A 16,885-nucleotide genomic window follows, 5' to 3' on the forward strand; every position below is an offset into this window, starting at 1 on the left:
AATTATATATACATGGATAATAAAATGTTAAATTTTAGAGTGGTGAACAATGAAAAGCGAATTACCTTCCCATTATAGGTTCCCAAGTCCTCTCTACTCCCTCTACAGAGACAAACATCATTACCAGTTTCTTGACTGTTTCTCAAAATTCTGTATACAAAAAGTGTGCATATCTTCCCCCCTTATTTTTTTAATACAAATAGAACCATACTATATCTTCTATACTTTGTTTTTCTCATTTAACTATTTCACCATCTTGAAGTCCTTTACAGACTGCATAATATGTCTCCGTATGGATGTACTGTGGTTTATTTGAACAGTCCCTGGTGATGGACATTTGGGTTGTTACCAGTTTTTTTTTTTTTTTTTCTCACAAACATTGCAGTATATATGCCTTTGCCCACATTTGTGGTTGAGTATCTGTAGTATCAGGAATGGGCATATTTAAAATGCTTCACGAAGGCCCCTGGAGCTTCATATTAATTCACAGTGTTTCTCAAGGTGTTGGCTGGGCTCTCAGCAGTTGGTGGTATGGGTTTGGGGAAGACTGGATACTGCAAAAGACTCATGAGGTGCTGGAGAGTTGCCTGGCAGGTGGCGTCAGAACAAAGCTGGCTATAGACCCTACCAGAGTAGGAGTGACATATTAAAATATTTAAGATGTAGAAACTCAACTGTAATTCCTTCTTTATACATATATTGGGGATGTTAAAAAGTTACGGATGTCAGATTGCTCTCTTGCCTCCTCAGCCCCCACCATGGGGTAAAAAAGATAAATACCATTTTCTTTGGAATGTCTTACCCAGCTATATGACTTGAATGATCCTGATAAACAAGATTACATCCAAGGAGGTTTTCTAAGGGGAATGAAGACTTATACAAGAAGTCTTATACAAGAAACTTATACAAGAAATATTATCTGTGTGATTCTGGGATCTTCCGGTGAAGATGTTATGTTTTTTGAGATTTTTTTCTAATTACCTACCTAATTAGCACATTAAGTTCGGTTGTTGACATCTGAGAAACCAACGTGCTTTCTCATGAAAAAGACCCTTGCACAGAAAGTGCTCTTTTTTCTAAGATCTGGGGTCAAAGGAGAGATTTTTAAGCATATAATAATGGCTTCTACTTATTTAATTACATAGGCACAAAAAATGTCATTTAGTTCTCACAGGACCCCTTTCAGGGAGATTTTATATATTAGGAAGTATGATCATGAGCTTTCTACCGACATCATCTTCCCTAAGGCTCCCCATCTCAGTAACTGACTATACTATTCACTCAGTTGCTTTTAAAGTTAGAAACGTAGTAATCTTTCTGTGACATCTATATCCCTTTCCTTCATTCTCCCATATCCAATTCTACACCTTAGGAAATTTGTTTTACCTCCTAAAATTCGTGAGAATCCATTCACTTTTTCTCCTTTTCCCATCACTAGTCCAAGTGAACTGTTTTATCATTTCATCTGCAGTATCCTTTTAGTCACTCCTAGGTTATCAATTCTTGTCCCCCACTCAATTCATTCTCCACTCATTAGCTAACATGAACACATTAATCCATTTAACATGAATTAAATGTTAATTTTGACTATGTCACTCCTTGCCCAAAACTCTCTAGTGCCTTTCCAATGTCCTTAGAATAAAATCCCTCGCATGGCCTCTGTGGATCTGCACCACTAGTCTCTCCTACCTCTCCACCTATTGCAACCAACTCTTTTCCCCTTCCTCTTTCCAGCCATGCTGGTCTTTCTGTGCTGCAAACTGGCCAAGCTTCTTCCATCCTCAGGGCCTTTGCACAAGCTTTTCCTTTGCCTTAGAATTTTTCCCCAGCCTGCCCACTTCCTCATCCCGCTTCCCCAAGCTAATGCCTTATCCTTTAGGTCTCATTTTAAACATATCTTACCCAGGGAAACTTCCCTGTCCAAACAAGTCTAGATTGGATCTCCCTGTTATTATTTGCTTTTACTAGTCTGTATTTTTCCTCAGCATTTATCACAATTCTAATTATATAGTTATGTTGTTCTTTTAATTTTCTCTGTTATTGGAATAGGTAATACATCCATTTCATACAAAATTCAAATTGTAACAGGGTATAGAGTTTCTTCCCTTCCCCGTCCCTCTGCTACCCAGTTTTCTTCCTTACAAGTAACTACTTTTAGCATTTTGAATATCCTTTCAGAGATTTTGAGTATATAAGCAATTATGTACATAATTTTCATCTTTATTTTTGCCTTCTCTTATTAACACAGATCCTATGTACATTTTTCTGCACTTTGTTTTTACTTGTTAATATATCTTGGCAATTCTTCTATATCGCTATGTAAATGGTTTCTTTTTCATGTACCATACAGTATGGGCTTATTATTTCTTTAACCTTAATTATTGGGCATTTAGGTTGTTTTCAGGCTTTGGTTATTACGAACAATGCTGCATTGAATAACTTTGTATTTAAAGTCATTTTCCACATTTATACCTATAGAATATATTCCTAGAATTAAAATAAAGAAGTTAAAGGTTATGTGCATTTTAAATTTGGGTAGTAATTTCCAAACTGCTGTCAATGGAGGTTGTACCAGTTCACATTCCCTCTAGCCACAGATGAATAATGCATGTTTACTCACAACTCAATGAAAATTTTTGTTCTCTGACAATGTAAGAGGTGGAAAATACCTCTTGGAAACTTTAATTTGCATGTTTTCTCTTCCTTGCAAAGTTATATTTTCGTATGTTCAAGAGGCATTTGTATTTCTTCTTTAGTGAACTGTTTCTTCATAAACTTTGCTTACGTTATTTAATGTGTGACTTCCTCGCTACACTCGAAGGTCAGGGATCCCGCGTATTTCGCTCGCCGCATAGCTCCTGGTACTGGAATGAATGAAGCTCAAAGAAATGACTGGCTTACGTCATGCAGTAGTCACATACGGAACTCATGTTTGACTTGAAAGCCCACGTATTTCCACGATCACCCAGTGGAAAAACTGAGCATTTAATTCACCACAGCAGGGGCTAGAAAGGTAACGTAAAAACGGCTGAAGTGTGCTGGGAAGAGAGGACTGTGGCAAAAAGGCCAACAAATGCCTAACTACAGTAGCAGCTGTTTTCAGATCTATTTTACCGCCAGGCAGGAATGCAGGCCCATTGTCGGATCTTTATTTATTCCGAGGCCGGATTTCTGGCTTTCTTGCGAGATCTCCTGGTTTTTAAGTATTTCCAGTCAAAACAAGACTGCCTTCAAATGCAGCCCACCAGCAGCGGATTTGCAAACTCTAGCGTAAACATAAGTGGGAGGCCGATGAGGCGGGTAATACCTTAGTTGGATAAAGACAGCCGAGAAACAAGGAATTTTTATGTAAGGCGAGAATGAGGTTCTCCGCCGTAGGGTTTGGGTTTGGGGGCCGGGACTCCCGGGAAGACGCTGGAAATAAATGCTGGGTGGCATCAAAGCAGAGCAGGGCCAGGCGACGGGAGGGCGCGCCGCCGTCCCAGTTGTGGCTGGCCACTCCACCCAGCGCTGTTAGGGGTTTCTCAAGCAGCGTCCACACAGTGGTGTAGGGCGGTAGGGGCTGGCCGGGATAAAGGGGACGACTGGCTGCGCATTCCCTCACCGGCTCCTTTAGAGCCAAGTGGACCGCAGGAAAGCACCCAACCCTTTCCCCGCTTCCAGAAGACCCTCCGCCTCCCAGGCAAAGCTTTCCGCTCGGCGATCTACTTCTTTCCCTACTCAGGCCCCTCCCCACTTCCCCAATCCTACGACTTCCGTTTGCCTGGTTTTTTGGGAAACCGCCGACTTCCGGCCTCGCAGCGGCGGGCGGAGCAAAGATGGCTGAGCAGAGACTCGCGATGGTGAACGTTGGGGTTCTGCTTGGTGTCCCGGCTGCCAAGCGGGGTTGGGCAGGGCCGGGCGGAGCGGAGAGGGGGGCTGGCGGTCGGCCTGTGTCCCACGCAGCTGCCGCTGGGGAAATGCGTGGCCGGGGTTGGAGCGCCTCGGGGTGGCCGGGGCAACACGGTTCGACTCCCGGGAACTGCTCCGTCTGGGGCCCTGCTGAGTTCTTTGCAGCTCTGGGCCTGTGCTAGGACTGGGGTATCTCTTGGGGTGCTCTAAGAGATTTTCATCGGAAATGGCTCTTTTCCTAGCTCCATGTTTTCTGTCTCATGAGGTTTGGAAAGAAAGCACTACCACCCGTGCAGAGTCAGTTTCTGTTAATCCCCTGGATTAGGCATTGAATGAGACAAATCCTGGAAGCTTTCAGCGTCAGTACCTTCGGCGGATGGGGCGAGAGCATGTTTTCGCAAGTTTAGGAATTCACCTGGCCTGAGTTAGTTGTTGATTTAAACTCCACAGAACTGCTAATACAGAGTAACTCAGGTGAATTCGGGATGACCCAGTAGTAGTTATTTTTGAGGCGTAAATTCATAATTGGATCTAATTTCTATAAATTTCCAAGTGTGAAACCTTGTCTACTTTGTTTTAATATTGAATTTCGGAGCATGTTCTGCGCGTTTATTAGAATGACTTTAGTTATTTATTCGGGATTTATTGCCCTTTGAAAACCCCCCTGGAAAACTTAGGAGACAAAATAGCCTTTAACAGACTGTTTTATAACTTAGTTTTGGCTGCTAGGGAGCAAGGCCAGTATTACCTTGTCAGGGGGCCTGTTTGTTTTTTCTAGTCTCTCTTCATTTGCAGCGAAATCAAATTATTATAGTGTAATTAGAAAACTCTGAATACAGACTAGGAGGAGGCCCAAAGCAAAGATTTTTGTTAAGCTACGAATTAAAAAAAAATTAAAAGCATGATTAATGTTTCTAGAGTTTAGACATTGAAAACATACTAAAGAAAATACTTCAGCTACATAGTCTTAAATGTAAGGTATAAGGGTAACATGACATTGTTGCAAATATAGCTTATCCTCTAGTCCTCACTGCAGGTATAGGTAGGTGTTCATGAACGGAATAGGAACGTGATGGCAGAATTGTTCTATACTTTTGAATTCCTGGTAGTGTATTAAAGAGGATGACGTTTTTGTTCTTTTTTTAAATTTATTTTTGGCTGCGTTGGGTCTTCGTTGCTGCATGCAGGCTTTCTCTAGTTGCGGTGAGCAGGGTCTACACATCCTTGCGGTGTTTGGGCTTCTCATTGCGGTGGCTTCTCTTGTTGCGGAGCTCGTGCTCTGAGCCCGTGGGCTTCGGTAGTTGTGGCTCATGGGCTCTAGAGCACAGGCTCAGTAGTTGTGGCGCACGGTCTTAGTTGCTCCGCGGCATGTGGGATCTTCCTGGACCAGGGATCGAACCCGTGTCCCCTGCATTGGCAGGTGGATTCTTTTTTTTTTTTTTAATAAATTTCTTTATTTATTTTTGGCTGTGTTGGGTCTTTGTTGCCGCACGCAGGCTTTCTCTGGTTGCGGTGAGCGGGGCTACTCTTCGTTTTGTTGCACGGGCTTGTCATTGCAGTGGCTTCTTGTTGCGGAGCATGGGCTCTAGGCGTGCGGGCTTCAGTAGTTGTGGCACGCAGGCTCAATAGTTGTGGCTCGCGAGCTCTAGAGCGCAGGCTCAGTAGTTGTGGCGCAAGGGCTTAGTTGCTCTGCGGCATGTCGGATCTTTCCGGACCAGGGCTCGAACCCGTATACCCTGCATTGGCAGGCGGATTCTTAACCACTGTGCCACCAGGGAAGCCTAACAGGCGGGTTCTTAATAACCGTGCCACCAGCGAAGTCCGGCTTTTTTTTTGATATGACTTTAGCACTTTAGCTGCAAGTTAACAAATCATTTCCATTATTATCAAGTTTAATGCTAGCAGTGTTATATTTATAGTAACTCATCTTTCAGGTTACCACTGCATGGAAATTTGAATTTTATTCTTTTTGGAAGTGATATGGCATCTTGTAATAGAATTAAAAGGACTTCGCAGTGCCACTCCTAGACTTGTATCCCATTGAAATAAAAGCAAAACATAGCACCCAGTCCAAGGTACTCATTGCAGTACTGTTTATAATGGCAAAAAGCTGGAAACAAAGTGAATGCCCATTAGTAGGGTAATGGATGACTTCTGATATGCCCACACTGAGGAATAGTATGCAGCCATTAAAAAGAATGTTAGAACTATATACGTTGATGTGGAGAGATTTCCATGGTTTACATTTAAATAAAAGCTAGTTGTGGAGTGGGGTGTTAAAAAAAGAAAGTTCAACTTGGCTTTATTCAGTGATTCACGAATCAGTCAGCATCCAGTCTAGCAGATAGAAAGGAGCTCTGAGGAGCTGTACAAAATAGAATACTTTTATAGGCAACAAGGAGCAGGAACAAGGAAGTTACAGACAAAAAGTGCCTTGGTTATTGCAAGGTCACTTTCCTTTAGGGGTTAGCAGAGGTTTATCAGTCATTTTATGTAACTAGGGCTGATCAGATGACTCCTGATTGACTGGTTTAAAATTCCATTTCTGGGATAGCTGAAACTGTAATTAAGTCTCCGTTTGGTGACATGAGGCTTAGCAAATATGATTCCATGTTGGGCCTGTTGTCTTGTTTTTAACAAGGGTATATTTTGTTATCTGTTTGTGACACAAAGGAAAAACATGTAGATCTATATATATGGATATACATAGATGTGGATGAGAGAAGACTAAAAGACTTAAAACTCAGAGAATTTTGAACAAATTCATAAGTAAAAATCTAAGAATTCTGCAGCAAAGACCTTGAGACGGAGACATCCCAACAAAATGGAGTAAAACTAGTTCAAGGTGGGACACACAGAAATTCTAATATGCTACCAAACTACTGAGGATTATTACCTATTCCTTAGGAAAACTAGGGACTGATATTTATGTTTTATTTAAGAATATATAATAAATAGTTTAGAGATATTAAAAAAAACAAGCAAATAACTCTGGTTTCTATGCTTTATACTTATAAACATTTTTATAACTCCCTAATTACTAGTTTTTGGTGTGTTTGTATAAATACCCATCAATCTTCCTGTAAATTAAAAGATTAAACCTTTCAGAACAGAAAGCAAAAATTACTACTGCACTAGTTGATTTGGCTCAGATATAGTGCCTAGCACATATCAAGTGCTACATGGATATTTGTTAGATGAAGAAATCATCACAGAATACTTAAAAATGAAAGAACCAAAAAAAGTAAAGAACTTATTCTATATATATCCAGTTATGAATGAGATTGAGTGGGCTAATAGAATCCTTTGTATCTCAGAATGTCCTGGAAGATCTTTTGAGAAAGAGACTCATCAAAAAATTATAATTTATTTTAATTCTACTTTTGTGCAGAAGAAAGCATTGCTGACTCATGAAAATGCTTTTTGACCCTTTAAGATTCTTACTTTTCCCCAAAGTAAAAAAAAAAAAATCCCAGTTAGATTAAAAAAAAAAAAAGCGTTCTTTTGCATTATAAAAATAGCTGAGGGACTTCCTTGGTGGTCCAGTGGCTAAGACTCTGCGCTTGCAATGCAGGGGGCCCAGGTTGGATCCCTGATAAGGGAACTAGATCCCGCATGCCGTGGCTAAAAGATTCTACTTGCTGCAACTGAAGATCCCGCATGCAGCAACGAAAATCCCACATGCCACAACTAAGACCTGGTGCAGCCAAATAAATAAATAAATATTAGAAAAAAACAGCTTTGTTGAGGTATAATACACATACCATAAAATTTACCTATTTTAAGTATGCAGTTTGGTCAGCTTTAGTAAATTTATATAGTTGAACAATTGTCACCATGATCCAGTTACATCTGTCAGTCCAGAAAGTTCCCTTGTAACCACTTGCAGCCAATCTCTAATCCTAACCCCAGCCCATGGCTGATCTGCTTTCTGTCTGCATAGTTTTGCCTTTTCTACAGTTTCATGTAATGGAATCACTTAGTATGTGTTTTAAGGTTCATTCATATTGTTGTATTTAGCAGTAGTTTGTAACTTTTTATTTCTAAGCAGAATTCCACTATATGGAATTCCACTATATGAACATACACATTTTGTTTATCCACAAATTGATGGACATTTGAATTGTTTCCTGTTTTTGGTTATTTGAATAATGTCACTATTGTTACTGGCATGCAAATCTTTGCATGCATATGTTTTCATTTCTCTAGGAGAGTAATTGCTGGGTTGTATGGTAAATTTATGTTTTAAAAAAAACCCTGCTAAACTGTTTTCTAAAGTGGCTGTACTCTACCGTTTTACATTCCCATGAGCAGTGTATGAGGGATTCAGTTTTTCCACACCCTTGTCATCACTTGGTATTGTCAGTCTTTTTGATTTTAGCCATTCTAGTGGATGTGTAGTAGTGGTTATTGTGATTTTAATTTGTATCTCCCTAATGAATAATGATATTCAATATTTTTTAATGTGCTTATGCATCTATATCTCTTTGAAGTGTCTCTACAGATCTTTTGCCCATTTAAAAATGGGTTATTTCTTTTATTATTAAGATTTCTGTATATGTTAAATCAAGGTAATAAAATAGCTAAAAGAACAAATTATGTATTCTCTTTTATTTTGAGGATTTTTTGGTTGTTATGAAATATATCATACTTCTAAAAGAATGAATAAAAGGTTATTTGTAAGTTTTAAAGAACAATGCTGTTGACCTAGGAACAACATGGGGATTAAGGGCACTGATCCTCTGCACAGTTGAAAATCTAAGTAAAACTTACAGTGGCCCTCCCTATCCCCAGTTCCCTTGCATCTGTGGATTCAACCAACCTTGGAATATGTAGCACTGTAGTATTTACTATTGAATAAAATCCGTATATAAGTGGACCTTCAAGGTTCAAACCCCTGTTGTTCAAGCATCAACTCTATAATGAAAACTTGTGTTCCTACCTCACATGTTAAGAAATGAGTCATTAAAAATAACTTTGGGGCTTACCTGGTGGCACAGTGGTTAAGAATCCACCTGCCAATGCAGGGGACATGGGTTTGAGCCCTGGTCCAGGAAGATCCCACATGCCGCAGAGCAACTAAGCCCGTGCGCCACAACTACTGAGCCTGCACTCTAGAGCCCACAAGCCACAACTACTGAAGCCCGCGTGCCTAGAGCACGTGCTTCACAACCAGAGAAGCCACTGCAGTGAGAAGCCCGGGCACCGCAACAAAGAGTAGTCCCCACTCACCGCAACTAGAGAAAGCCCGCACACAGCAATGAAGACCCAATGCAGCCAAAAATAAATAAATACATAAAAAACACAAAACAAAAAAACCTTTGAAACCTAAATGTCTCCCCTACCTCATTTTCCTCCTCCGTCAAAAATGATCTCTTTCCTCAATTTTATGTTAATTATTCTTTTGGTTTTCTTTTTAAAAAATTTTTTATTCAGGGCTTCCCTGGTGGTACAGTGGTTGAGAGTCTGCCTGCCGATGCAGGGGACGCGGGTTCTTGCCCCGGTCTGGGAGGATCCCACATGCCGCGGAGCGGCTGGGCCCGTGAGCCATGGCTGCTGAGCCTGCGCATCCGGAGCCTGTGCTCCGCAACGGGAGAGGCCACAGCAGTGAGAGGCCCGCATACCGCAAAAAAAAATTTTATTCATTTATTTATTTATTATTATTTTTTGGCTGCACCGGGTCTTAGTTGTGGCATGCGGGATCTTCATTGTGGCATGCGTACTTCTTAGTTGCAGCATGTATGTGGGATCTAGTTCCCCAACCAGGGATCGAACCTGGGCACCCTGCATTGTAAGTGCAGAGTCTTACCCACTGGGCCACCAGGGAAGTCCCTCTTTTGGTTTTCTTTATAGCTTTTATCATACTTAATATCCTTAAACAATATATTGATTTAAAAAAAATTAATGTTTAGTTTTTTCATTTTTTAATGCTGTGAAGTATCTCATTATAGGGAAATGCTACAATATGTCCATTCTATTAGATAGAGATTTGGGTTATTTCTGATTTTTTTCCAGCTTTAGTGAGGTATAATTGACAAATAAAGTTAGTGTACAACATGAGGATTTTATAAACACACACACAGTGAAAGGATTCCCACCACTGAGTTAATTAAATACACTCATCACCTCTCATGTATAACTATTTTGTGTGTGAGAACAGTTAAATTCTATATTCTTAAATTTCAATTATACAGTACAATGTTATCAACTGTAGTCACCATGTTATACATTAGATCCTTAGACCACATTCATCCTTAACCGTGGCAAGCACTTTTCTACTCTCTGTTTCTGTAAGTTCAACTTTTTTTTTCCTTCTGGTTTTTAATTTAAAAAAAAGAATGCTGCTAAGAACAGGGCCAGGACTAGGGTAAGGCAACTGAAGCGCTTAGGGTGCAAAATTTAAGGAGTAAGAGTATCTCAGACCTGGCTATGAACACTCATATATGTCTCCTGATCTAAGAATTTCCCCAGGGTATTCCTCGAAGTGGATTGCTGGTTTCTGGGCTACGTACATCTTCAACTTTATAACTTACGGGAGGTTCTGCGGTGATTGTAACGATTTATGCTTCTACCACCAGCTCCTGTTGCTCCTTGATATAGCTTTAAATTTTGTCAACATGGTGGATATGAAATGAGGTCTTAATGTGATAGTAATTTACCTTTCCCTGATTAGTAATTAGGCAGAGCATCACTGGTTGTTTCCATTTCCTTTTCTGTGCAATGCCTGGTTCTTATGTTTTGCTTATTTTTCTACCTCATTATTTGTTTTTCTTATTGATTTATAGTTATTTATAGTTGTGGGCTGTTAATTCTTTGTCATTTTTTGGTTTTGCTTTGTATTGCAAATATCTTCTCTTAGTCTTCTGTCTTTATTTCTTCTTTGGAACAGAAGTTATTATTATTATTATTATTATTATTATTATTTTTTGGCTGAGCTGCGCAGCTTATGGGGTCTTAGTTCCCCAACCAGGGGTTGAACCCAGGGACACTGGCAGTGAAAGCACCAAGTCCTAACCACTGGACTGCCAGGGAAGTCCCCAGAAGTTATTAATTTTAATGTAGTTGAATGTTTAGATCTTTTCTTAATTGGTTTGTGCTTTTATATCTTGTTGGAAGTAATCCTTCCCTACCTTATGTATTTTTTTAACATCTTTATTGAAGTATAATTGCTTTACAATGGTGTGTTAGTTTCTGCTTTACAACAAAGTGAATCAGCTATACATATACATATATCCCCATATCTCCTCCCTGTTGCGTCTCCCTCCCACCCTCCCTACCCCACCCCTCTAGGTGGTCACAAAGCACCGAGCTGATCTCCCTGTGCTATGTGGCTGCTTCCCATTAGCTATTTTACATTTGGTAGTGTATATATGTCCATGCCACTCTCTCGCTTCGTCCCAGCTTACCCTTCCCCCTCCCTGTGTTCTCAGGTCCATTCTATACATCTGTGTCTTTATTCCTGTCCTGACCCTACGTTCTTCAGAAACATTTTTTTTTCTTTTTTAGATTCCATATATATGTGTTAGTATATGGTATTTGTTTTTCTCTTTCTGACTTACTTCACTCTGTATGACAGACTCTAAGTCCATCCACCTTACTACAAATAACTCAATTTCGTTTCTTTTTATGGCTGAGTAATATTCCATTGTATATATGTGCCACATCTTCTTTATCCATTCATCTGTCGATGCACACTTAGGTTGCTTCCATGTCCTGGCGATTGTAAATAGTGCTGCAATGAACATTGTGGTACGTGTCTCTTTTTGAATTATGGTTTTCTTAGGGTATATGCCCAGTAGTGGGATTGCTGGGTCGTATGGTAGTTCTGTTTTTAGTTTTTTAAGGAACCTTCATACTGTTCTCCATAGTGGCTGTATCAGTTTACATTCCCACCAACAGTGCAAGAGTGTTCCCTTTTCTCCACACCCTCTCCAGCATTTATTGTTTGTAGATTTTTTGATGATGGCCATTCTGACTGGTGTGAAGTGATTCCTCATTGTGGTTTTGATTTGCATTTCTCTAATGATTAGTGATGTTGAGCATCCTTTCATGTGTTGAGCATCCTTTCATGTGGCAATCTGTATATCTTCTTTGGAGAAATGTCTGTTTAGGTCTTCTGTGCATTTTTGGATTGGGTTGTTTGTTTTTTTGATATTGATGTGCATGAGCTGCTTGTATATTTTAGAGATTAATCCTTTGTCAGTTGCTTCGTTTGCAAATATTTTCTCCCATTCTGAGGGTTGTTTTTTCGTCTTGCTTAAGGTTTCCTTTGCTGTGCAAAAGCTTTTAAGTTTCATTAGGTCCCATTTGTTTATGTTTGTTTTTATTTCCATTTCTCTAGGAGGTGAGTCAAAAAGTATCTTTGTGTGATTTATGTCATAGAGTGTTCTGCCTATGTTTTCCTTTAAGAGTTTTATAGTGTCTGGCCTTATATTTAGGTCTTTAATCCATTTTGAGTTTATTTTTGTGTATGGTGTTAGGGAGTGTTCTAATTTCATTCTTTTACATGTAGTTGTCCAGTTTCTCAGCACCACTTATTGAAGAGACTGTCTTTTCTCCATTTTATATTCTTGCCTCCTTTATCAAAAATAAGGTGACCATACGTACGTGGGTTTATCTCTGGGCTTTCTGTCCTGTTCCATTGATCTATATTTCTGTTTTTGTGCTAGTACCATACAGTCTTGATTACTGTAGCTTTGTAGTATAGTCTGAAGCCCAGGAGTCTGATTCCTCCAGCTCCGTTTTTCTTTCTCAAGATTGCTTTGGCTATTCGGGGTCTTTTGTGTTTCTATACAAATTGTGAATTTTTTTTTTATGCGGTACGTGGGCCTCTCACTGTTGTGGCCTCTCCCGGCTCCAGATGCGCAGGCTCAGCGGCCATGGCTCACAGGCCCAGGCGCTCCGCGGCATGTGGGATCTTCCCAGACTGGGGCACGAACCCATGTCCCCTGCATCAGCAGGTGGACTCTCAACCACTGCGCCACCAGGGAAGCCCCAAATTGTGAAATTTTTTGTTCTAGTTCTGTGAAAAATGCCATTGGTAGTTTGTTAAGGATTGCATTGAATCTGTAGATTGCTTTGGGTAGTTTAGTCATTTTCACAATGTTGATTCTTCCAATCCAAGAACATGGTATATCTCTATCTGTTGGTATTATCTTTAATTTCTTTCATCAGTGTCTTATAGTTATCTGCATACAGGTCTTTTGTCTCCTTAGGTAGGTTTATTCCTAGGTATTTTATTCTTTTTGTTGCAGTGGTAAATGGGAGTGTTTCCTTAATTTCTCTTTCAGATTTTTCATCATTAGTGTGTGGGAGTGCAAGAGATTTCTGTGCATTAATTTTGTATCTTGCTACTTTACCAAATTCATTGATTAGCTCTAGTAGTTTTCTGGTAGCATCTTTAGGATTCTCTGTGTATAGTGTATTTTTTAGTTTTTAAAATTTGCTCTTTCCATTTTAATATTCAGTCTATTTTAATTTGTTTTCATTTTCCTGATGAAGGTTTTTTTCTTGAAGTCTATTTTGTCTCAGTGCTAATACTGCTACTTTTTCTTTTTGCTTCTGTTTTCCTGCTGTATCTGTTCTCATCCTTTTACTTTGTTTTCCTTTGACCTTATGTTTTAGGTGTTTATACAGATAGCATATATCTAGATTTAAAAAAATCCATTTTTATAATCTTTTAACCAGAGAATTTCATTTTTTTCTCCTTCGTTTCTTACTTTAATCTTCCTTAAATGAGTACCCAGATTTTTCTTGTTAATACATTTATTCATTTATTTATTTATTTTTGGCTGCATTGGGTCTGTGTTGCTGCACACAGGCTTTTTCTAGCCATGGAGAGCGGGGGCTACTCTTCGTTGTGGTGTGTGGGCTTCTTATTGCGGTGGCTTCTCTTGTTGCAGAGTACGGGCTCTAGGCATGCGGGCTTCAGTAGTTGTGACTCGAGGGTTCTAGAGTGCAGGCTCAGTAGTTGTGGCTCACAGGCTTAGTTCCTCCGTGGCATGTGGGCTTTTCCCGGACCAGGGATCGAACCTGTGTCCCCTGCATTGACAGGTGGATTCTTAACCACTGTGCCACCAGGGAAGTTCCTTAGCTATTCTTAACATTAGAAGTCTTTTTTTCCCCACATCCCTCTTTCTCACCCCAGATAGGTTCTAGAAAGCTTGTTAACACACCTGCTAATCAGCAGCATGAACCTGCCAGCCCAGCATCTTCAGAGGGTCAGAGCTTTCTCTGCATTCTGATATCTGCATACAGATAGCATATATCTAGATTTTAAAAAAATCCATTCTGATAATCTGCCTTTTAACTAGAGAATTTCATTTTTTTCTTCTTTTCTTACTTTAATCTTCCTTAAGTGAGTATCCAGATTCTTAAAAATAATAGATATTTAACTTAAAGTTCAAACGTAAACCTGAATAATACAGGGATCATCGAATGTTTTGTTACCCTTTGCTTTCTGCCAATTCATGCCATTCAGTTTTTTAGTTTTTGTGTTTCTCAGTTCAGCACCACAAATTATACTTTGTTTTATTCAGTAAGTAGATGCTTATAATATATGTCCATATTTTACCAATTCCTTTGCTTGTTCCACTCCTTCCTTCTGGGGTTGTTTTCCTTTCTCCTAATGTAAATATGTCCATTAAAAGTTTATTTAGGGATTCTAAAAAGTCAAATTTTATTTGTCTGAAAGCCTCTTAAAATTTGCTATTGTTCGTGAACGTTAGTTTTGATTCGTGTAAGAGTTCAGAATGGGGGTTGACAAACTGTTTTTTAAGGGGCCAATAGTAAATAGTTTGAGCTTCATGGGCCATATATTGTCTGTCACAAGTAAATCAACTCTGCAGTTGTAGAGCGGAAGCAACTATAGGCAACATGTAAACACGTGAGTGTGACTGTTGTGATAAAATTTTGGTTGTAGACACTGAAGTTTGAATTTTATATAATTTTCATGTGTTATAAAATATTGTTAAAATTTTTCTTAACCATGAAAAATATAAAAATTATTCTTAGCTTGTGGACCACATAAACATAGGCTGTATCTGACCTGTGAGCCATAGTTTGGTGATCTCATGTCTAGGTTAATATTCGTTTTACTTAGTACTTTACTCTTGGGGATAGTTATTCTTATAATGTCATATGATATTATCTTCCATTTTTAATTGTTGAGAAGTCAGCTGTCAATCTAACTGTCCTTTCGTTGCAGGTAATCTGGTGATATTATTTTTCTTTGGTTATTTTTAAGAACTTATTATTGTCCCTGTGAATGTCCCTATGATGTATCTAAAGTGTGGATTTATTTTCAGTTAACTTGCTTAGAATTGGTTGAGCATCCAGAATCTAAAGATTAGTGTGTCTCGTATACTTCTGGAAATGTTCAGCCATTATTTTTGCTTATATCATACCTTATCATATATAACATGGGAGGTAAATAAAAGACAAATTCATTTGAAGATTTTCTGTGAAGTTATAGTACAGTATAGTATCTATAATATTAAATAATGACCCTTTTAAAATCCTCCCTCCTAGAACTGAGTGCTAGAGCATCTCTGTGTAGATGACCTCATAAGCTTCCTCTTATCAAAATTATCACTTTTTTGGTTGGCTGCTAAGAAGTATAGCATTAAGTATAATACTAATATGTTGGACATTAATTTGTATATATTATATCATGCATTATAATTAAAGTAAGTATATACTGTAAGTAATTATATATTATAAATATGAATTATACATTATTAATAGTTTGGACAGCACAAGTATGATCTGACATTTGTTTTTTAAACCATATTCAAAATAATTCTTTGTACATGTATGCAGGGATTATTTGCATGATTGGAGAGCTATTGATGATTGTTATTTTAATGCTTCTTTAAGCTAGCAAGATTTATGGTGGTGTTTTAACAGACTTCTTTCATTTCAGAGAACTCAGTTTCCTGCATCTGCTGAATCTCTAAAACCCCGGCTGAAAAAAGGTCTGTATATAATTTCATTTTGTGTGTATATTTGCACAATTTCTCTGTCTTATTGATTCTTCTATCCTGTATCCACTAGAGCTTTTACAAATATGATTGTTGGGAAAAGCAGTAGTCTGAATGTTCTCCCATATCTATTTTTATTTTGTGAAGTTGTTAGATATTATGGGATTGATTTTACCTATAAATATGTTTATTTATTTCATTATGCTGAGTCTTAGTTGCGGCAGGCGGGCTCCTTAGTTGTGGCATGTGAACTCTTAGTCGCGGCATGTATGTGGGATCTAGTTCCATGACCGGGGATGGAACCAGGGCCCCTGCATTGGGAGCGTGAAGTCTTATCCACTGTGCCACCAGGGAAGTCCCTACCTGTAAATATGTTTAAATGGGGTTTTATTATTACATAAATGTGTACTAATTTTCTACTTGTGGAAAAACCACTCTAAAGTTCCTATAGTACATATCGGGCCTCAATCTCATATATACATATGTTAAATAAGTGTGAGGTTTTATAAAAACTGAGTCTGGGAAGCCTAACTAGGTGAGGACCTATATTGTAAAGAACTGCCTTTAAAAATATGATACAGCGATAATTCCCTGGCAGTCCAGTGGTTAGGACTCAGTGTTTTCACTGCCGGGGGCCCGGGTTCGATTCCTGATCAGGGAACTGATGCTGTGCGGTGCAGCCAAAAAAACTTTTTTTAAATAAAATAAAATCCAATAGAGATATATATATTTTATATCGAGGAATAGGATTTCTTCGTTTGTTAACCTATGAAGTCTTAGGAGGGTTTGCATCAAGTTGTCAGTGACTATACTGGATGTTCTTCCATGTCTAAAGGACTGGATGTCCTAGCTACTTGCCAGGCATTGGAAAATACCTGAACTTTTTGTTTAGCAGGAGAGACCATCTGTTTTATTATTTATTCATTTGTTTATTATTTGCTAGATGAGGAAACCATGGAAGGGGAGTGACTTGCCCAGGGTCCTGTGTGTTGCTTTTGTTTGCATACCTGAGC

General features: G+C 38.9%; 1 protein-coding gene across 2 annotated transcripts in view; it reads left to right on the forward strand.

Moving 5' to 3' along the window:
- The first annotated feature begins 3,808 nt into the window (after window positions 1-3,808).
- BBS4 (Bardet-Biedl syndrome 4) overlaps window positions 3,809-16,885 on the forward strand; it is a 66,556-nt gene continuing 53,479 nt past the window's right edge. For both annotated transcript variants that reach the window (XM_082862836.1, XM_082862837.1), the window contains exons 1-2: window positions 3,809-3,842; window positions 15,815-15,866. In XM_082862836.1, the coding sequence (XP_082718962.1) occupies window positions 3,819-3,842; window positions 15,815-15,866 (76 nt within the window). In that variant the 5' untranslated portion in view covers window positions 3,809-3,818. The remainder of the gene's footprint in view (window positions 3,843-15,814; window positions 15,867-16,885) is intronic.

Source organism: Leucopleurus acutus (assembly GCF_964270905.1).
Source record: "Leucopleurus acutus genome assembly, chromosome: 1".
Classification (NCBI taxonomy): domain Eukaryota; kingdom Metazoa; phylum Chordata; class Mammalia; order Artiodactyla; family Delphinidae; genus Leucopleurus; species Leucopleurus acutus.